Source organism: Bubalus kerabau, chromosome 9, assembly GCF_029407905.1.
Source record: "Bubalus kerabau isolate K-KA32 ecotype Philippines breed swamp buffalo chromosome 9, PCC_UOA_SB_1v2, whole genome shotgun sequence".
NCBI lineage: Eukaryota > Metazoa > Chordata > Mammalia > Artiodactyla > Bovidae > Bubalus > Bubalus kerabau.
In genome coordinates this window covers 42,132,265-42,155,012 of record NC_073632.1, presented here as the reverse complement: position 1 = coordinate 42,155,012, position 22,748 = coordinate 42,132,265, and the positions used below count along the sequence as shown (strand labels likewise).

At 39.2% G+C, this 22,748-nt stretch overlaps 1 protein-coding gene across 8 annotated transcripts in view; it reads left to right on the top strand.

The window, feature by feature from the left end:
* DSE (dermatan sulfate epimerase) overlaps positions 1 to 12,409 on the top strand; it is a 76,965-nt gene extending 64,556 nt beyond the window's left edge. For 6 of the 8 annotated variants that reach the window (XM_055535116.1, XM_055535115.1, XM_055535114.1 and 3 more), the window contains 3 exons: positions 3,404 to 3,643; positions 6,482 to 6,689; positions 9,732 to 12,409. In XM_055535116.1, the coding sequence (XP_055391091.1) occupies positions 3,404 to 3,643; positions 6,482 to 6,689; positions 9,732 to 11,493 (2,210 nt within the window). In that variant the 3' untranslated portion in view covers positions 11,494 to 12,409. Of the gene's footprint in view, positions 1 to 3,403; positions 3,644 to 6,481; positions 7,487 to 9,731 lie in introns of those variants that run through there. The other 2 variants (XM_055535119.1, XM_055535120.1) reach the window with 2 other exon arrangements.
* The last annotated feature ends 10,339 nt before the right edge of the window (positions 12,410 to 22,748 follow it).

The following is a 22,748-nucleotide window of genomic DNA, read 5'->3' as shown; positions in this document are numbered from 1 at the left end:
GGCCACAAAACCAAATATAAAACAGAAACAGTATTGTAACAGATTCAATAAAGACTTTAAAAATGGTCCACATCAAGAAAAATCTTTAAAAATAAAATCAGTTAATCTAGATCATTCAGGTCAAATTAACAGTTGACTTTTATGGACCATATAGCTGCTTTGCCTTATTGTATTATATAATTGCTAATATCACATTTTCTTTTTTTATAATTATATTTATTTATTTTTAATTGAAGAATAATTGCTTTATAATAATTGTGTTGGTTTCTGCCATCACATTTTCTTTGTTCTTGTAATTCTGACTTAATTACAGCTCCTGTTGAGAGACATCTTTAAATAACTAAATAAGGTTGTGTATAAGAAAAATGACCCTTGGTTCACAGTGAATTATTAGAATATTAAATATATACTAATAACTGGAAAATCTAAAATAGTTTAACTCAAAAAAAATTTTTTTAATTAAAAAAATTAAAAGAGTTTAACTCTTGATTATTTTCCCCATAAGACTTAGTAAGCATTTTGTAGATTATCCAGTATCAGATTTTACCCAAGCCTAAGTTTCTCCCTTGTCATATCAACCATCACTTTTAATTAGGTCTTAGAGGAAAGGAAACTAAAATTAATGGAGCATGTGGCATGTGCTAATCCTTGCCCATATTTTATTTAATTCTCACATCAACTATATAAGGTAGCTGGGCTTTGGACCCAATTCTAGCCAAATTCAAACTTCATTGTCTTTCCACTATATTTTGTTGCCTTTCTGAAAATAAAAATTCGATTTATAGTAACTTAAGGAAAGCCTTGACTAAGAGTGTAAATTTTTGCCCCCCACTCTCACGAATACAAACCAAATTTTAAAAGTCAAAAAGCCAGCCATGTGAACACCTACCATCAGACCATTTATAAATCCTCAGGCCTGTGGAAAGATAGCATCATGAATTGGTGGAAGGAACCCTAGAGTGAGCTGGATGGTAGTCCAGGGCCTTGGATTTTAGTCTAGTACAGTTTAATTCCCTTAGATAAATTTTTAGTTCTTTACCAGCAGGAATAGAGCTTATTTCTTCATTCTCCACAGTAGATAAAATTGTTCCAGATGATAAACAGGCATCTAAAATACTGGCTCGAATTGGATCACAATTTGTATTTGGCCTTGGCAGGAGTTTTCACAGGCATTTGTTTTCTGAGTAAAGTCATGGTTTGCTCTGGGATGCAGTCTTCCAGGGCTTTTCCACAAGCAGGGCCCACACTGAGGAGCAGAGGGAGCAGAGAAAGGAGTGGGATCCCTGGTCCTTCACGTCTCTGTTAGTCATCAGGCTTACAGCCCTGGCTTTCTCAGCTGCCTCGCTCTCACTCTAGGAGCTACCTTGGCCACACTGCACCGGTAATTCCATGTGCTCAGAGCAGCCTTGTAGATCCTGACTGTGGTAGCTTTGACAGGTATAGCTCCCACTGAATTCACATGACATCTCAGCAGTGGAAGAATTAGGATTTGGTGGCTCAGTTGGTAAGGAATCCACCTACAGTGCAGGAGACCTGGATTCAATCCCTGGGTGGAGACCTCCTGGAGAAGGGAGTGCTACCCACTCCAGTATGCTTGCCTGGGGTATTCCACAGATAGAAGTCTGGCGGGCTATGGTTCATTTGGTGACAAAGAGTTGGACGCGACTTAAATGAACTAACACTTTCACTTTCTGTTCTGCTAACCCAGTCTGAGGCTTGGTACAGAGGGCCCACAGGATCACATGTATTCAGTTTACAAATCAACTGGAAAGAAGACAGAAATGAAATGTTTAAATGATTACACCATACTTGTAATAAGACCAGGGAATGAGATAAAGAGTATCATGAAGTTATGATTAAATATCAAATGAGTGTATTAAGTTTGCATTCAGCAGAACAAGTTTAGGTGATGGTTCATAGAACTTTGAAGGATAGATAGGATATGGATAAGTGAAAATAAGGAGAAATCCAGGCAAGATATATGGGTGTTGGAAAAAACACAGGACAGAACATTAGTAACAACAATATTGGTACCTCGTGTGGATAGATTTGAAATTTACAAAGGTAGACATTACCTCATCTCTCCTGGATAAAGTTTTTTAGAAGGAAAAAATAAGGAAAATCAGGTAATGAAATATGAGGAGCAGTGGAATAGCAGTCCTGATTTTAAACATCATTCACATTTGTGTCTGGCTGGAGATGGAGGATACAGATGAGGAAAAGATTAAGATGATTGGGATTTAAACCCTAATAATTAGAAAATGGAAATTAAAACCTATCCAGAAGGCTGGTATGTCAGGTGTGGAGCTGGATGGGAGAAGGGGCCAGTTCACAGCAGAGCCTGAGAATGGTGCTGCCCCCATGAGATGAGATCTGGAACTTACTTAGGCTGGGACTGGCTTTAGGCTTGGACACAGCTGGTGTTACCTGGGCCTCTGGAAGCCCCCATACTCAGCACATCTAGTAGGCCAAGGTAGAAAGTTCAGCATGGATGACCATGCACATGTCTATGGGAAAGAAATAACAAGTCTACTCACATTAGGAGACTGGGAGCTTAATTTGATCCTTAGGGGTTGTGTATTTTAAATACAAGCAAACAAAACAAACTTTAAATCTAAAGACCTAGGTTCAGATCAAAGCTCTGTTCACTTTTAGTCGTATGCCAGAGAACAAGTCAACCTTTCTGTAATTTTGGAGAAATAGTGCATAATTGAGTTGTTAAAAGGATTAAGTAAGGTTATTAAGGTTATGTTTGGTGCTATGTAACTTCTAAATGCTACAAAACGTGAGGAATTGTTATTGTTGCCTAAATGCTGGTTTCACAAAAAAGATAGAAAAATAGCATTTCTGAGTCAAAAGCATTTTATAAAATATTTTAGACCTTTAACTCTCAGTTGGGGAAAATGAAAACGGTGGCAGGTGAAGAAGTACTTGAACAAAATCATGTAGCTCATTTTTGGCAGACGTGGGACTCGCAGGTGACTTTTGTCACCTTTAGATCACCACTCCAGCGCTCTCTCCACCCCTCTGTGCTGCCTTGTCCGATGCTGTGACATCTAAAAGCACATAAAGGACGAGATGCTGTCTTCTAAGAACAGGATAAGTTGGAGACTGTTCATTTAGCATTTCTAGAATTTGCAGCTTATTACAGATTCTGTAAAATAATGGCAACAGTTGTTGTGAAGTGGAAAACTTCAAAAATATTATCAGTTGGTGATTTAGAGAAATTGAATAAAAGTCTCAATATACATGATCTTTTCTTGCAGGCATGAAGTATGTCAATTTGTAACAAGTGCAATTTGCATAAAATAGTTAGATAACTAAGAGGGTTTAATTTGGCCACATTTTTGTTTCTGCTTTGTTACATCCTTAGTCATTGTTTTCATGTGTTTTCATCCTTTAGGGTACCTTCAGGAAGCTTACTTATGGACCAAACAAGTTCTGACCATCATGGAGAAGTCTCTGGTCTTGCTCCGAGAGGTGACAGATGGCTCCCTCTATGAAGGAGTTGCATATGGCAGCTACACCACTAGATCACTCTTCCAGTACATGTTTCTTGTTCAAAGGCACTTTGACATCAACCACTTTGGCCACCCGTGGCTTAAACAACACTTTGCATTTATGTATAGAACCATTCTGCCAGGTACAGTAAAGACTTAGAAGTGAAAAAAACTTTATTATAATTTTTTCTGATTATGAAGATGGGCTAGATTAAGAAATGTGGGATTTGAGCCATATTGAGGTTAAAGGGATTTTTTTTTTAATCAAAGAATTTAAGAGTTGTATATAGCCAAGAATATTCTGGATGTTAATGTGAGGATTTCTGATTTAAATATTATAAAACGTGGAGTATAACAGATCAAATATAATTTGTAGTCCCATGGTACTTTTATTTTTGTGTGTATACAAACTTGGGTACATATACAAACTCTTTTTCATGAACCTAAAAATATAAATATTTATGGTTACATGTTATTTTCCTTTATATGTAAACCCTAATTAATCCTATTTATTATTTTTTTTTTAGTTTAAAATTTTTTCTTCTAAACTATACAGACATAATTCAAAATAGCGATTACACTTGGTGGTTTAGTATTCTCTTTTAATATTTATGGGTTTGATCGCTGGGTCGGGAAGACCCCCTAGAGAAGAGAATGGCTATCCACTCCAGTATTCTTGCCTGCGGATTCCATGGACAGAGGAGCCTGGTGGGCAATAGTCCATATTGAAATAAATGGTATAAAATATAGAAAGCTAACCAAAAAAATGAATTTCTATGAAACCCCTAATTTCTTGTTGTTATGTCGTAAGCTTTTAGTAAGCATTTTAAGAGAACTGGCTTTGAAGAGAGAAGCCTTTTATTCTCACTAAATTTATTTCTAGGGCAGACTATAACTCTGCTTACTTCTAAACAGGAGTAAATTTTCATCAGGGTGGATTTTGCCCCAGTGAAATGCAATTTTTAGTTGAGTGATTCTAGACCTACAGCAAACAATCCAGGTTTTAAATCTTTTTGCTCTGGCTGTATACACATGGATTGGATAGAACCTCCATTATTGCATTAGTTATCAAAAAATACTACAGAGCCCCCAGAAGAACCATGTTATGATTTGGTTTAGACTCACATTCAGAACCCTATTGTTTTATTGCTTATCCTTGCACATTCAGGAGAAGCCTCTTGTTTCTTTGTTTATCTTGGTAAGCACAGGCCATCTAAAGCAAGGGCCTTTAAGGAGCCTCAAAGCTTTGTAATTTGATCTGAGATCTAATAATCTGCCACACTGGGGCTTTGACTTGCTGTGAACTGTGTATATGGCCACTTCCTAAGATGGAAAAGACAATATAATCACCTTTAAATGGAGAATTCATGTTTGTTTCAGTTAGTGAAACAACCTTTATTGAACATTGATGTGCCAGGCACTATCATAGGCAAGGGATTCAAAGAGTAATAAGACATACCATCTGCTTTTAAGGTACTCACAGATTAGCAGAAGATTCAGAAAGTCACAATTTATAGTAAGATTTACTTGCTGCCAAGTCACTTCAATCGTGTCCGACTCTGTGCAACCCCATAGACGGCAGCCCACCAGGCTCCCCCATCCCTGGGATTCTCCAGGCAAGAACACTGGAGTGGGTTGCCATTTCCTTCTCCAATGCATGAAAGTGAAAAGTAAAGTGAAGTCGCTCAGTCGTGTCCGACTCTTAGCGACCCCATAGACTGCAGCCCACCAGGCTCCTCCGTCCATGGGATTCTCCAGGCAAGAGTACTGGAGTGGGGTGCCATTGCCTTCTCCAAGATTTACTTGGACAAGCATTTACTAAACTGGCAGGAGCAAAAACATTATCTATAAATTATGTAAATACGATCATGCAGGGATTTTTAGAAGGGATTTTGTGTTAAGTCAATCTGTTCTCAACAACATTTTTTTTCCTCTATACTATCTATTGTAGTAACAAGTATTTCTGTCTGACCCAGAGTTTTCTTCCATTATTCTTTTTCAAGGATGCCTGGAGTATTCAGTTCTTACTTGCTTCTGTTTTTCTGACCTATTCCAATATGATCTTGACATTTGTTTTCTCTTTTCTTCAACTTCTGACAGTACATGTGGGCAGGATCTTCTCTGGGAATGGTTTTGTTTTCTTCCTATAGATACTCAGTTTCTCCCCTAAACCTTCTAATTTCTACTGTTGTTGTTGTCCATTTGCTAAGTCATGTCTGACTCTTTGCGACTCCATGGACTGCAGCAAGCCAGGATTCCCTGTCCTTCATTATCTCCTGGAGTTTGCTTAGGTTCATGTCCATTGAGTCGGTGATGCCATCCAACCATGTCATCCCCTGCCACTGTCTTCTCCTTTTGCCCTCAGTCTTTCCCAGCATTGTGGTCTTTTCCCATGAGTTGGCTCATGGCATCAGGTGCCAAAGTATTGGAGCTTCAACTTCAACAGCAATCCTTCCAGTGAATATTCAGGGTTGATTTCCTTTAGGATTATCAACTGGTTTGATCTACTTGCAGTCCAAGAGACTCTCAAGAGTCTTCTCTACTTCTACTGTATTGAATGCCAAATTGAAACACTTTATGTTATTATCTTGGCCTGGGATGTGGGATGTGTTGGTGGAAAAGCTAGTGCTCATTCCAGGTTCAGGGACTCACCATGCACAAGAGGATAGATAGCCCATGTATCCATACAAGTATAATTGCATATGGCATGGACACTGGAAAATGAGGAAGCTGAGCAACACATAAGCATTCCATTACCAGTGGCAAGTTGCCATGTAACAAACTTATACACAAGGTTTGTGGAAGACCTTTGGAAGGATTTTGATTAATTGGGGTAGAGCAAAGGGATCATGGTTCTGTTTCTTATTTTTATCCTAGAAGACAATTGATTCCAATTTGCAACAAGGATTCAGAATGATTGGGGCTTTATGGAAGTATGTAGATTTAAATTTATCTTAATTCTGTCAAACATCTTTCCTCAGGGTTTCAAAGAACTGTGGCTATTGCAGACTCAAATTATAACTGGTTTTATGGTCCGGAAAGCCAATTAGTGTTCCTGGATAAATTTGTCATGCGTAACGGCAGTGGCAACTGGTTGGCTGACCAGATCAGAAGGAACCGTGTGGTGGAAGGTCCAGGGACGCCATCCAAAGGGCAACGCTGGTGTACTCTTCACACGGAATTTCTCTGGTATGCTACATTGTACTGGCTTGAAAGAGAAACTGTACCCAGGGGCACTGTGTGTTAAATTTTTTTGCATTAAAAAAGAAAAACTCATCTCTTCATGCCACCTACACACTTGCAGCTTCTGTTCAGTTCATATTTCAGTATTGAGACTCTGTTAGAAACATTTCCTTCCATTTAAGATCTAATTACTGTTTGCTGTTTTTGCTTTTCTTGTATTAGAGATATCCTTGGCTCACACTGTTTCATAGATATGCATGTTTTGATTTACATCGTTTTTGAAATCATCTAAAGAGAAAACCCACAAAATTTAGACCTAGTTTTTCTGCTAATCACACCGAAAGAAAAAAAAAGATAGTAAAATGTTTTGTTTTGGTAAATGGAGCATTATAATCTTCTAATAGCAAAGCTGTTACTAAATTTTCAAAACTATTTAAAAGTGTTTGACAGTATTTGACAGTTTTACTTTGATAATAAAAGAACCATGTAATTTTTTTTGCCTTAATCTTTTAAGCCTAGAAAGAGCAGCCAGGGTCTCCTTTTTTAAAGTACTGCCAAATACATTGTTGGCATCCAATAAATTAAAGTTAAAATAAAAGGTACAGAGAATTGGTTAATCGTTAATCCCTGATGTCTTTTCAAGCTATTGAAATTTGCATTCAACTACAAAGTAAGCTTGCATGGTTTGATTGCTTCTTTTCATTAAAAAAAAAAAATAAACGAGGAAGAAAAATGTTAGTAGAGTGATAACTGTCATAGTTTAACCATCATTTTTAAAAACAATCTTCACAGATGAACTACATATATTAATATGTAGCCATTCCTGACTCCATTTAGGGGTATGAAGTAATTACTTAATAGTGTCTTCTGCTGCTGCTGCTGCTGCTAAGTCGCTTCAGTCGTGTCCGACTCTGTGCGACCCCATAGACGGCAGCCCACCAGGCGCCCCCGTCCCTGGGATTCTCCAGGCAAGAACACTGGAGTGGGTTGCCATTTCCTTCTCCAATGCATGAACTTGAAAAGTGAAAGTGAAGTCGCTCAGTCGTGTCCGACTCTTAGCGACCCCATGGATTGCAGCGTACCAGGCTCCTCCATCCATGGGATTTTCCCAGGCAAGAGTACTGGAGTGGGGTGCCATTGCCTTCTCCAAATAGTGTCTTCACTTACCCATAAATTAAAAACCAAGAGAATTCTATAAAGTTGCTTCTAGGAGTCAGATCAATGGTAAGTCTAACTTGGTTCAGAATGTGCCTTTATGGAAATATGAAAACTGACTAAGGGATTTCCCTGGTGGTCTTAGTGGTTGAGGAAGTAAGATCCCGCATGCCGTGTGGCCAAAAAAAAAAAAAAAAAAAAGAGAGAGAAAGAAAGAAATGGTAAATACCTGAAAAAATGACCAAAACCTGAGAGAAGGATGACCAGTTTGCTTATATCTGGATTTGTTAAACCACGGTAATTAAGCCAACCCTCTACTCAAAGTAGAGATTTTTGATGTCCTGAAACAAACTCCAAAACAATAGACAAAACAGCCCAAATCAACTATCAATAAGCCGAACTCGGCCACAGCTGACCAATTCGCTTTAGAGCCCTAAGAGCTAGTGCAGGTCTGCCTTTCTTCCCTTGAGCAGCAGATCATGTGAACCTGTCAAGGCTATTGTCTGAAGTCGCCAAAAGCAAAAAGTCATCTTCATTATTATTTTTACAGCCTTTCTGAATCAAGACCTGTATTCTTAATCACGGGTTAATTAAGTAATGTTAATTATTGTCTTACTTTGATAATAAACCTGTATCATAAATTAAGATAAGAAATTTACTATTAAAAAAGCATGCAGATTAAAACAAAACAAAACCTTTGGATTTTTGTCTGGATTGAACAATGGGAGGAACAAGCATAAATCCCCCTACTATTAGATTGGTTCCTGAATTTCATGCATTTATATTCTTAGGTATTGCATTGGCAGTAAATTTTATCTAATATGTGGAATTGGACTGTATTTAAATTTATTTTTTTAGAGGGAGGTAAGTACCAAATTTGAATTTCAGTTTTTTGCAGAACAGTACTTGCTTATCACTAAGTGATTTTGCTGTGCTGTGCTTAGTCACTCAGTCGTGTTCGACGCTGTGACTCCCTGGACTGCAACACGCCAGGCTCCTCTGTCAATGGGGATTCTCCAGGCAACAATACTGGAGTGGGTTGCCATGCCCTCCTCCAGCAGGTCTTCCCAACCCAGGGATCGAACCCAGGTCTCCCACATTGCAGACAGATTCTTTACCGACTAAGCCACCATGGAAATCCAAGAATACCGGAGTGGGTAGCCTATTCCTTCTCTGGGGGATCGTCCCAACTCAGGAATCGAACCGGGGTCTCCTGCATTGCAGGCGAATTCTTTTACCAGCTGAGCTACCAGAGAAGCCCACTCAAGGATTGCTAGAGTCTAAATATTTTTTTAAAGATTTTTTTTTTTTTGATGTGGCCCATTTTTAAAGTGTGTATTGAATTTGTTACAGTATGGCTTCTGTTTTACGTTTTGCTTTCTTGTCCACGAGGCATATGGGATCTTTGCTGTCCAACCAGGGATTGAACCTGAGCCCCCTGCATAGGAAGGTGAGGTCTTAACCACTGGACCACCAGGGAAGTCCCGAGAGTCTAAATCTTAGTGTGTGGTTTCCTAGAATAGGAGCCCCTCAACTAGAGGTTTGGATGAGCTGCTTAATTCTCTGAGCCCCAGCCTTATTTGGGTGGCAGTTCTGAAATCATTAAGTGAGGAAGGTCCATGTAGAGATGATCAGCAGCGGTCATTTCAGGCTCACACCCTTCACAGATGTAAAGGTACACTCGTCTCCCATTCACCAAGGACATTCCTGTACTCGTGCTGATTGTGCATGGGTGTTTCAGAAAAGTCCATAATGCAATCTACGCCGCCAGTGCTCTGGGTAGCATTTGTGTGTTGTTTCCTCTAGCCACGTTGCCATGTGGCGTCACTGTTCTGATATGTCCTTTCACTTCCATCAGAAAATCATGTAATTTTTAAAAATTAATTCTTTCAGGTACGATGCCAGCTTGAAATCTGTCCCCCCTCCCGATTTTGGCACCCCGACATTGCATTATTTCGAAGATTGGGGCGTTGTGACTTACGGAAGTGCACTGCCTGCAGAAATCAATAGATCTTTCCTTTCCTTCAAGTCAGGAAAACTTGGGGGACGTGCAATATATGACATTGTCCACAGAAACAAATACAAAGACTGGATCAAAGGCTGGAGGAATTTTAACGCAGGGCATGAACATCCTGATCAAAACTCGTTTACCTTCGCTCCCAACGGTGTGCCTTTCATTACTGAGGCTCTCTACGGGCCGAAGTACACCTTCTTCAACAATGTTTTGATGTTTTCCCCAGCTGCCTCCAAGAGCTGCTTTTCTCCCTGGGAGGGCCAGGTCACAGAAGACTGTTCATCAAAATGGTCTAAATATAAGCACGACCCAGCAGCTAGCTGTCAGGGGAGAGTGGTTGCCGCAGTGGAGAAAAATGGGGTAGTTTTCATCCGAGGAGAGGGTGTGGGTGCTTATAACCCCCAGCTTCACCTGAGGAACGTTCAGAGAAATCTGATCCTCCTGCATCCGCAGCTTCTCCTCCTTGTAGATCAGATACACCTGGGAGAGGACAGCCCCTTGGAGAGGGCAGCAAGCTTCTTCCACAATGTGGATTTTCCTTTCGAGGAGACGGTGGTAGATGGGGTCCACGGAGCTCTCATCAGGCAGCGAGATGGCCTCTATAAAATGTACTGGATGGATGATACTGGCTACAGTGAGAAAGGAACCTTTGCCTCAGTGACATACCCTCGCGGCTATCCCTACAACGGGACAAACTACGTGAATGTCACCACGCACCTCCGAAGTCCCATCACCAGGGCAGCTTACCTCTTCATAGGGCCATCCGTCGATGTTCAGAGCTTCAGCATCCACGGAGATGCTCAGCAACTGGATGTGTTCGTGGCCACCAGCGAACATGCCTACGCCACTTACCTGTGGACAGGAGAGACTGCAGGGCAGTCTGCCTTTGCGCAGGTCATTGCTGACCGGCAGAAAATTCTGTTTGACCGGAGTTCAGCCATCAGGAGCAGCGTTGTCCCGGAGGTGAAGGACTACGCTGCTCTGGTGGAACAGAACTTGCAGCATTTTAAGCCTGTGTTCCAGCTGCTGGAGAAGCAGATCCTGTCCCGCGTCCGGAACACAGCCAGCTTTAGGAAGACTGCCGAGCGCCTGCTGAGATTTTCAGATAAGAGACAGACCGAGGAGGCCATCGACAGGATTTTTGCCATATCACAGCAGCAGCAGCAGCAGCAGAGCAAGTCCAAGAAGAACCGAAGGGGAGGCAAGCGCTATAAATTTGTGGATGCTGTCCCTGATATTTTTGCACAGATTGAAGTCAATGAAAGAAAGGTTCGTCAGAAAGCTCAGATCTTAGCACAGAAAGAACTGCCCGTAGATGAAGATGAAGAAATGAAAGACCTTTTAGATTTTGCAGACATAACATACGAGAAACACAGAAACGGTGATGTGATGAATGGCCGGTTTGGCCAGGCTCGGATGGCGGCAACGACTCACAGCAGAGCCCCAGCGCTGTCCGCCTCGTACACCAGACTGTTTCTGATTCTCAACATTGCTATTTTCTTTGTCATGTTGGCAATGCAACTGACTTATTTCCAGAGGGCCCAGAGTCTTCATGGCCAAAGATGTCTCTATGCAGTCCTTCTAATAGATAGCTGTATATTATTATGGTTGTATTCTTCTTGTTCCCAATCACAATGTTAGTATTGAAACTATAAGTGGCTTGATTGTTTTGTGGTCACAAGTCTATGCAAAAAGAAGAGAAAAATTCATTGCCCTAGTTTATTACTGGATTTTTTTTTTCAGATTCTTTTAACAAATTAAGGGGAAAGTACTTCCACATAAGAAACCAGGGACATGGAGAACTCAGTATGCATAGAGGCAAAGAATTAGGAATAAGGGTAACTTGGTTGTCACACAGTGTTTCTGGAAATGTTTGGCTTGGCTGATTTAGGAATCCATATAATACTACTCTTAAAAGAACAAAAAGTCTGGTTTTAAGTACTGTTTCTTTTTAAGAGAAAGAGATAGAATTGGATTTTATTAATATTAATTTAATGCTATTAGCACTCTCCAGATACTATTTTATGGAAAGACCCAGGCACACAATTCTGAAAAATACAGAAAGCTTTTTAATGTTGTAATCATGTTGAAAATAAACGTTGGTAGGTCCTGGTTATGATGGCGTCGACTTCCTTGGAGAAAAATTCATGTGAATAACAGTGTCTGCATATTGGGTTATTGTTCAGATAACATGGTAAAATGATGGCAAAAGATTGTTAAAAACTTGAGATATATCTCCAGCAGAAAACATATATTAGTGAATGAACATTTCCTTGATGATGTTGGTTTCTGCATACACATAATTGACTGCTTTTACACATCCATTGGTTGTTCAGTAAGTAAAACAATTACAGATAACTTAACTTCCTATTTTCCTTCTATGGACAACTGTTACAGACCCAATGACTAACTTCAAAATAAAATATTTTATATTTGACTGTTGATTTCGATACCAAAGAAGATGGGGAAGCTAAAATTTGAATGTAATTCTCATTTTTTTAATAGAAAACTTTCTCTAAGTTTATTTTGCTAAATAAACATCATAATTGTGATTTTTCTGCAGTGTCTTTCTTTTTTCCCTTCCATTTCCATTCCACTCAACATGTATTCAACAGTTTTGAAATCTTTGAAGAAAACTGTTTATTTGAACTTGCGTTAATTAAGCATAAGTTGGAATAAGCAAAATAAGTTGCTTATTTTCTTTTTTGTTGTTTAAACATATTTTAAACAGTTAGACAAAAGCCAAACTCTGATATTTAGGTAATATCAAACTTTAAAAAACTATTTTTAAAATTTTATTTAATTCGATAAGAGCAAGGGCTGCTCTCTGGTTGCAATGTGCGGGCTTCTCATTGTGGTGGCTTCTCTTGTTGCAGAGCACAGGCTCTGGGGCACTCAGGCTTCTGCAGTTGTGGTGCATGGGCTTCGTTGCCCCAAAGCATGTGGGATCTTCCCAGACCTGGGATTGAACCAGTGTCCCCTGCATGGCAAGATGTATTCTTAACCAGTGGACAACCAGGGAAGCCCTGTACCAAACTTTTAAAACATAAAATTTTCGGATTTTGATTAAGTCCTCAGGAGGTAATAGCAGTACAGAATACTGGATATGTATTCCACAGATTGATATTTCAGCATAAGAAAATGATATACTTAAAAGGAACTTGAGTGGATTGTCTTACATTTAGCATATTTTGAGTTTTCTATATTCATCCCTCAAAAACAGAATATGTTTGGCTCAAGTTTATAATAATACATTCACTGATACAAAGCTAAGGTAATAATGACCACCTTTTCGTTGTACATGTCCTTTTGGTTCATGGAAATACTGATAAGTAACAGAAAACAAGAACGTGGAGAAACTTATGAGCCCCTTTTCTGTTTTAATTTTGAATCTTCTTACACTAAAAAAACCCCCACAAGTCTGACTTTTCACTGTGCTTCACTCATACTGGAAATCTAGAAAATGACTTCTGAGGAAGTATTTTTTTTTTCTTTCATGGAAGAAATCTCTGGGGAGGATGTCATTACACACTGTTTGAAAGAATAATGTTTTCAAAAGAATAATGCTTCCGTTTGTCCTGCATGGATGCTGTTACGGGGTTTTAAACTTGCTTTATGTGACAGATTCTCCGTTTACTTAACCTCATTCGACATTCCTCTCTTCTACTCTTTCTCATTCAGAAAGGATGAATTGTCTGAAATGATCAAAAGCAAATTTTGAAAAAGGGTAAATTGCTCTTTGAGGCTACCAAGCAAACCTGATCTCAGACCCAAAAACTCAGGCATACTTTCTCATAGAGATGAAAAGTGCTTTCCTTTTGTTTTCACTAGTTTAGGGCAGGCAGTGAATTTGTCCCCATAGCATGATCCAGTGTAATACATTAGCTCACTTAAAAAGCAACTTTTAAAAATGCAGTAATTGCATATCTTTAAAACAAAATTAATTACAGGATTTGTTTTCCTTCTAGTGGATCTTGTATTTAATTGAAAAGATATTTCCACAGTCAGTGACTTAAGTGGTGAAGCAAGAAAAAAAATGCTAAGACAGATCACAGCTCTTCATAATGAGACATGCTTTATATCAGGGATACTGCATAGATGGGGAAAGAGCGGAAACAGTGTCAGACTATCTTTTTAGGCTCCAAAATCACTGCAGATGGTGACTGCAGCCGTGAAATTAAAAGACGCTTACTCCTTGGAAGGAAAGTTATGACCAACCTAGATAGCATATTCAAAAGCAGAGACATTACTTTGCCAACAAAGGTCCGTCTAGTCAAGGCTGTGGTTTTTCCAGTGGTCATGTATGGATGCGAGAGTTGGACTGTGAAGAAAGCTGAGCACTGAAGAATTGATGCTTTTGAACTGTGGTGTTGGAGAAGACTCCTGAGAGTTCCTTGGACTGTAAGGAGATCCAACTAAAGGAGATCAGCCCTGGGTGTTCTTTGGAAGGACTGATGCTAAAGCTGAAACTCCAGCACTTTGGCCACCTCATGCGAAGAGTTGACTCATTGGAAAAGACTCTGATGCTGGGAGGGATTGGGGGCAGCAGGAAAGGGACGACAGAGGATGAGATGGCTGGATGGCATCACTGACTCGATGGACTTGAGTTTGAGTGAACTCTGGGAGTTGGTGATGGACAGGGAGGCCTGGCGTGCTGCGATTCATGGGGTCGCAAAGAGTCAGACACGACTGAGCGACTGAACTGGACTGGAACTGGACTGCATATTTGAATAAAACTAAAGAACTCTTTGTATCTTCCAGAAAAAGAAGCAATGTTAAATCTCTCTTGAAACAGTAATTAATTATGGAATCTGTTTCAGCACTGCTCACTGAAAGGAGTATTTCAGGTTTACTGGATAACATGGGAACTTTGTTCAGAGGATTGGCAGGACTTTGAGTCCTCACCCTAAAGAAAATTTGGGCATCTTGAGCCTACAGAGCTTGTCTGTGTAGTGGAAGAGGCCTGTTTCCTGGTTGGTAACTGATTAGGTTCTTAACAGCCATAATGATGGATGAGACCTATTTGCTGAGAGAAGTCTTTTGAGATCCTTGTTATAACTGTTAATAAAGTCAACTGGAAGACATTCTTAAACTGTTTTAATAACTGGAATCTATTATCACCTAGAATATTGAATTTAATTCTGCCACAAAGATTTTAGTCATAGTTTTTAAGAAGTACCAACTGTTCCAATGTTACTAGAAAATAGTTTTAACATACACACTTTAATTTCTTAAGAAGAAAAATTTATATTACAACTTAACCTGCTTTAAAAAAATTTTTGACAGTTCACAAACCACCACAAAAGAAATGGAAATTTCCCCAAATTTTTGAGAGCAAACAAGTGATGAAAGGCTTGTATTTTTGTTAATAAAAAGCAAACAAGTGATGAAATGTTTGTATTTTGTTAATAAAAAGTAAATGCATGTTGATCGTTAGAAATATAAATCAAGGTTAACTGGACACTTCTGAGAGTTAAAAGAGAAGCAAACAAGATTCCGAAACTGTTCTAGGAAAATCAGGACATATGGTCATCTGTGTCTTAGAGTAATTCAGGAAATAAAAGGGGCGGGGGATGTATATGAACATCTGAGTTCAGTGCTTAAAAAAGAAGCTTGAGATGATCTTGTCAACTACAAATTGCCACTTGGCATTGGCTTACCTACTTATCTGCCTCTACAAGGATTAAATCATGTGCTACTGCAGCTGCTGATTTTCAACAATCCCTGAAAGGAGTTCAGGGTGGAGAGCAGAAAAGAGGCACTCCATACTCGGAAAAAATTGGCAAGGCAAGTCTTCAGATAGATATTTTCAGGAGCTGATTTTATGAACCCAATTCTTACATCTCCCCATATCTAGAAAAGCACTAAAATCTTTTGTGGTGATGACTGTTCCTCATGATTAGCTAAGCTTCATGAGAGTAGCAGAAATCTGGAAAAATATGTGCTTGATGGCAAGTATCCCCCTTCATCAAAAATCACATATATACTGATCTTCCCCCCTGCCTCTTGGGAAAAGTTTCTCAGAGTTCTCTGGGGTGCCATCTCCCTGACTGTGGTCCTCACATTGCCCCCAATAAAACAACTCACAACTCTCAACATTTAACATTTTTTTAAGGTCACCAATCTGATTGAGCCTCCAGGTGCAGAAACAAACTCAAGCAAAGGGAGGTTTTATCTACTTATTCCTGTACTTACATCACTTCTGTTAGCAAATCACTCTCTTTTTCTTCTTTATGTTTGCGTTGAGAAGAGTTCAGTTTCTGCAGCTTATTTAGCTTATTGGCGTAGATAACTTGTTTTTCCAGCAATGTTTCAGCTAGATATGTGCTTTACACTATATAGCATTAGTGAAGTACTGACAAGTTCTCAGGAAATGACAAAGAAATCATGCATTCCAATACATGGTCTAAATATTAAAATTGCAGTCATCAATTATTTTAATAGGTTCAAACCCTATTAAGCAAGACGTGATTACCATGCAAAAGATAAAAGTTGATGAATTTACATTATGACTTTCCTGTTCTTCTTGGCAGTGCAGTTTCTTTTGGGGGGTTTCCTTTCTGTTTTTGTTTTCTGTAAGTTATAAGCACACATCATTGGAAAAGTAAAATAGCACTAGAAGGCTTGTATTTTGAAAAGCCTCCTGCCCTCTCCTTTTTCACTTTAGATTCCTGCTTCCTGGAAGTAACCAGTTTCAGACCATCTTAGCTGTTGGGCTCATTACATCCTTGTTTGTGTTCAAGTCTAAAATTTCCTACCAATGTAAGGAGGATTTAGCTCTTTCACTCATCTCCCTTTTCTTCACACTTGTTTCACGCACCACCTTTCTTCTCACAGAGCTATCATAACTTTTGGCCCATTCTCTGAGGAATTTATTTTACTGACAGTATTTGTATATTGCTGCTGCTACTGCTGCTAAGTTGCTTCAGTCGTGTCCGACTCTGTGCAACCCCATGGATAACAGCCCACCAGGCTCCGCTGTTCCTGGGATTCTCCAGGCAAGAACACTGGAGTAGGTTGCCATTTCCTTCTCCAATGCATGAAAGGGAAAAGTGAAAGTGAAGTTGCTTAGCCGTGTCCGACTCTTAGTGACCCCATGGACTGTAGCCCGCCAGGCTTCTCCATCCATGGGATTTTCCAGGCAAGAGTACTGGAGTGGGGTGCCATCGCCTTCTCCAATTTGTATATTAAAACTATGTAAATATGACTTAAGGGCTGGCCATGTTCTTACTTCCTTTCATATACAACTTTGGTTTTCCCAGAGTTAATGATTATTTCTTTTTTTTCTTCTTGCTTAGTCATCAAGCAACGTCATTTTATCCCCAGACTTTCCAATGTAAACATGCATCTTATTCTGTTCAATCACATCTAAGTCATCTGGCAGTTTTTTTTGTTCCTGGGACCATCCTTGAATGACGGTTGTCATCAAATATTTCTCCATGATTCTGAGGATTCTCTGCACCTCTTTTCTGTGTATATCTTTTGTTTCCTGGGCCCCAAGTTTCCTTTTGCTTTATTAATATCTTTTTGAGATATTAATATCTCAAAATATTATCTCAGGTAGGATAGATATCATATCTTACCTGAGATTCCTGAGAAAGGAGGCATGGGGAATAAAGTTTTGTCTCCTTCCATTTCTGAACAATTATTTATTCTCTCCTTCACTTGATTGATCACTTTGCCAACAATTTATTCTGGGAATAACTTAGAGTTGTGAAGGCATGGCTCCATGACTTTCCAATTTCTGTTGTTGCCATTGCAAAGTCTGTTACTGAGTTTTCTCTTGGACAGAAGTTATAGCTAGAGAGAAAGTCTCTCACCTCCTCCCTGGTTAGTTCAGTGGAGAGATGTTGGAGGAGGGAGTCACTTAATAGGCCTAACTGTTGTGTTCTCAAAGTCAAGTGGAGAAAGGGGCTAGAGTCTCGGTGTTCGTTAAGTAGACAAGTATTCTCTAAGCACTTGCCTCCCCTCGGTTGTGCTGTGTCTTTAAATCACAGTCCTCTTCTCAGTCCCTCTAGGGAGCCGAAGCCTCATCTTCCGCTGGCATCCAGGTGAACTCTGCCTGCTGTGGTTCCATTTTCCACTCCCTTGCATTCCAGCACCCACAGGCACCAATTCCTGAGCATACTTGCTCTTTTACTGTTTCTGTCAACTCAAATCCCATTTTCTTGTTTATGTGGATTTCAGCCTCCTAGTGACCATTCACCCATCTACTCTCAGCTCCTACCATCTTGTTCTATTCGTCACTCATTCACTCTGAAAATATTTTTGAGTACCCACTAAGTATGAGGCACCGTTCTAGTGCTTATAATACTCCATCTGTGAGTAAAATAAAGAAACATCCTGCCTTCTTGGTGCTTACCTTCTAGGAATGGGTCTGACAAGTTTGCATAATTCATAAGTAAATTTTATAATCTATTAAAAGCTAATAGGTGCTGTGAGGGGAAGGGAAAGACGGGATAAGGAAATCGGAGAAGGGAAGGGTGTCATGGATAGTCAGAATTGTCTTTATTGATGTCCTCATTCCTAGTCTCTTTCATTTTTAAAATCCCTTAGGTGGATTGCATAGAGTTTCAGTAAGGATTATAAATTTGTTCGTATCCAGTATGTGTAACTAGAAGCCCCATATCACCTTTCAGATGAGTTGACAGCAAAAATGACAGCGACATGTGTTTATTGAGTACCTACAACATGCCAGGTACTGTTTGAGGAAGTGGAGGTTTGGTAGAGAACAACCACAAAATAAAACATGGTCCTCATGCAGTTGATGATATGAGTGAGTGGGTGGGTGGGAGGAGCAAAGAGCAACAATCAGGACAAAAACATTCTGCCAAGTAGTGCTGAGTATTGTGGTGAACAGTCTAGATAGGAGATAATCAACTCCCTTGACTAAGTCTAGAGAGGGAATATTTAAGGCCCAGCTCATAGGCAAAACATCTGACCAAAGAAGTGTCTGTTCTGTGGGAGCATGTTGATAAAACATGAGGAATCAAGGGGCCCTGAGGATATTTGTCTCTGAGTCTCATTTACTATAGAAGAGCAGGCTGCCTGCTTTGGCTCTGCCCCAATCATCTGACTGTCCCTTAATAAACAGAAAATTGTCCAAATTTTCCTGCCATTTCTATTTTCAGCCTGCTTGTCTAAGGAACTTCACCTAGACTGATGTGGCTGGAGTGCAGGGTGAGTAATAATAGAAGGTGATGGGAAACAAGACTGAGAAGGTAAAAACAGGGTTATGGAGGAGATGCTCCTTTCTTCTCTTTCCATTTAATTTAAAAAAATAACACCAATTGGGACTTCTGTGGCGGCCCAGTGGTTGACTCCACACTTCCAACACAGGGGGTGAGGATTTGATCTTCGGCTGGATCCCACATGCCCACTGCACAGCCTAAAAATATTTTTTTCATTAAAAAAATTAACACCAATTGTACAAGCATTTTGAATAATCTAGGCAGTTGCAGTACCTTCTAAATGAGAAAAGTTGAAGTACTTCTTCTACATGTCTAATTGGGAAGTCTTCGTTACAGAAGAATCATATGATTTCAATGGCGAATCTCAAAGGAAACATCAATGATCTGGGATGGGCTTTTGAGGCTTTGGTTTAAGGCGGACTTTGAGGCACAAGTTTCTAAAAACACTTCAATCAGCCCGTCACTTTCCACATCAAACAATGAAAAGTGATTTTAGTGTATATTTATGAATTATTTTCTGAGCAAGAGTTCACAGTAGTTTAGGTACCTTCTTTTCCTTTCAAAGAAGTGGTAATAGCAGGATACTGGAAATACCTTTCTGTCTGAGGGGAACATCTTGTAAATTTCCCTTACTTTCCATTTTTTTCCCCATTTTTCAGCATTTATTATTTACCACTTTTAAAATTTTGTCCGGGATGAGAGACAACAGGTGAAAGAAAAGAAATTCCCATGTATTGCCTTCCTGTGAGATATTCTTGATTTCTTAGCTCTCTCACCTCACTCTTTGAGGAATTTATTTTACTGACAGAAGAACAGATCCATGACATTTGTTAGGGTTCTGAGGAGAATTCTTAGAGCCCTGTGTATATTTAAAGCTGTCCTTAATACAAAAAAAAAAAAATTTGAAGAGAGGAAAATATGATTATTTTGAAAGATGAATTCACAGAACTTTTTGTCAAAGTTGAAAATAAGTTGCAATAATAATTTAAAACATTGCTGTTATTGAATACTGCCCTTGAGTCGCACTTAAGAGACATAAAGAGATCACTAAAATTGCTACTCCATCTGTCTTCCTCGCTGGACTACACTCAGACTACACTCTCTTGCTTATTGTATATACATTGTTCTAACACAGTACCTGGCACATACATGGTACCTAGAAGATACCTGATGAATTGATTGACTGAAGACATGAATGGAGCACAGAAGACTGCAGCCTCCCAAGACCTTAACATACAAAGCTCCAGCTCTTACCGTGAGCTGATATCATTAACCTCCCACACAATAGATCCTGGAGCTGTTTCAACATAGTCATCTCTGGGTTACGTAGTGGCCCTAAAAATCAATCTTCAGGACAGGGTACATGACAAAGACAGATGTGAACAAGATACACTTGCAGCTGCTCTATGGCCATTACATATATGGTGGTCCCACATGGGATTGAAAGCCCAGATGTCAAAGCACAACTTAAAATAACACACCATTAGTGTGGGATGTTGTAAACCACCAGTAATCAGCAGACTCTTGCTAAGCTTCAGCTATTGTCTGTGAGAATGCCTTTTGAGTTCATGTCATTGTGCAATCTAGGAAGCGAGGCTATGCCAGCACAGCTGACTTCCTAGAGAACATAAGACAATGTGACGTGGGCACCAGGAATGTGGGCAGGTGGTGTGGCTGCGAGGGTGGGTTATTCATCTGGCTTTACAGCCACACCTACACCGTGGAGAGTCACACCTTGGCACCTCGGGGTACACCGACTTCCTGAAAAAGACTCTGGCAAGGGAAGGATCTTGTCTAAGTTATTGCATGTTTTCCTCTATTTCTAAATGAGTTTCTGTGTTGCCTAGTGGATGTTTTGAGAACCTTATAGATGATGAGAGGACCTTTGTGAATTCACTGCTGAGGAGAGGTCATTTCTTATTTAAAAAAATAATTTAGATGCCAGAGGAAGAAATCAGGAATGAAAGAGTATTTGATAGTTCTGTAAAACAAATTTTGTGGGTTTTTTTAAATAGGATATAAAGAGCCCACACGCTAGGTTTATTTTATAAAATGTTGTAAGATTCTTGAAAACGTTGCCTAGTCCATGTTTATACCACTATTATATTAAAGCATATGGATGCCAGTGATGATAATAGGCAAGAACTCTGCACACATCTGCATGCTGATTCTGTAAGGATGGAAGGAAGACGCTAGCTACAGCCCCGTCTTATAAAGTAGGAAGCTAGGCCCAGAGAGGTTAAGGAATGTGACCAGAGCCATACAGCTTGCAATTTTCATGGGCTAGTGCATGAAGTTCAATATAAAACAATGTTTTACTATTTGCCGTTAATTATTTAGAATGTTCAAAGTGCCACATTATAATTGTTTATTAATTGAGTTGTCAGTATAGTTATATCAAACATATTTTGATATACGAATTTTTTACCTTTAATCTTGTGAAACTGAAAAGAGTAAGCAAATTTTTTTTGTCAAAGTAGATTTTTTTACAATAAGACAGACTAAAGGACATGCCTATAATTTATTTTAAAAAATAAGTTGGTAATACTTCCACATCCAATGTCATTATTACTTCATCACTCTGCCCTCATTTTAGAAAAGAGAAAACTGGGACTCAAATCATCAAATAATAATGAAGAACATCCCCATAATTTAGAAATCACTACAACTCTGTCATAGTTCAGGACCCTGCAGGATGGTTTACAGAGAGTATAAACTATACAATCAGCTCAAAATCAGACTTCTGTTTTATTTCTAGTCTCATCCTGCACTCGAACTGTGAGTTATTTTTCTTCCAAAGTAGAAGAGTTTCATAAACATAAAACAAATTATTTACCAATTTTTTCACTTCCATCTTTAATTTAGTATTGTTTCCTGGATTTTTACTTTAGTCATAGATGCTTGCGGTTTTTCAGGTGGTTGAAGTCAATAAAGTCATTGTAAAACTAGTGCTTTTGGTTGGCTGGCCTCGACAAAATAAGCCACCTTTTCCTAAAGATGAAAAAGATTTGGCTGAAATAACTATTGACAATAGTTATTGTCAATAGTGGAGATATAGAAGAAGCTAAAAAATATTTCTTTCACAAACAATACATCTCTTAGACTTCCAATCCTTTGTCACACTGATTTTTTTTTAAACCCCAGCCTTATATAGAAGAATAAAAATGGAACTTTTGTCTTCTGTTTTGACAGATTCTCAGAATTCTCTGTTTTTCACTTTTGATTAAATTTTGTCACTTCTTGATTGAGTGTTTGTATTTCTGGAGACCATGACTGTTTCTTTAAAAGGCTAGAATTGTGTGTTATAGAATGTTAGAGTTAAAAGGGACCCCAAAGATGGTCTAGTCCAGCCCTCCCATTTTATTGTTGAGGAAACACCTTGCCTGGCATATCTTCACTTTAGTGCAGGTGAGGGCACTAAATCATCATTGCTTATTTTGACTTTTCTACTGCTAGTTGGACCATCCCCACGTTAGGGAATAAGGTTTATGATGCCATCAATATGACTGTTGGATTGTTCTTCCCCTAATAATCTCAAGTGAGTTATAGACTTAAATTTTTAATTATATTATCTCTTTGAATAAAGACGGCTGATAGCTTGCTTACTACATATCTGATTCTTCCTTTGGTTCTTCTTTAGAAGAGTTAGTGAAAGTTGCTCAGTCGTGTCTGACTCTTTGTGACCCCATAGACATCCATGGAATT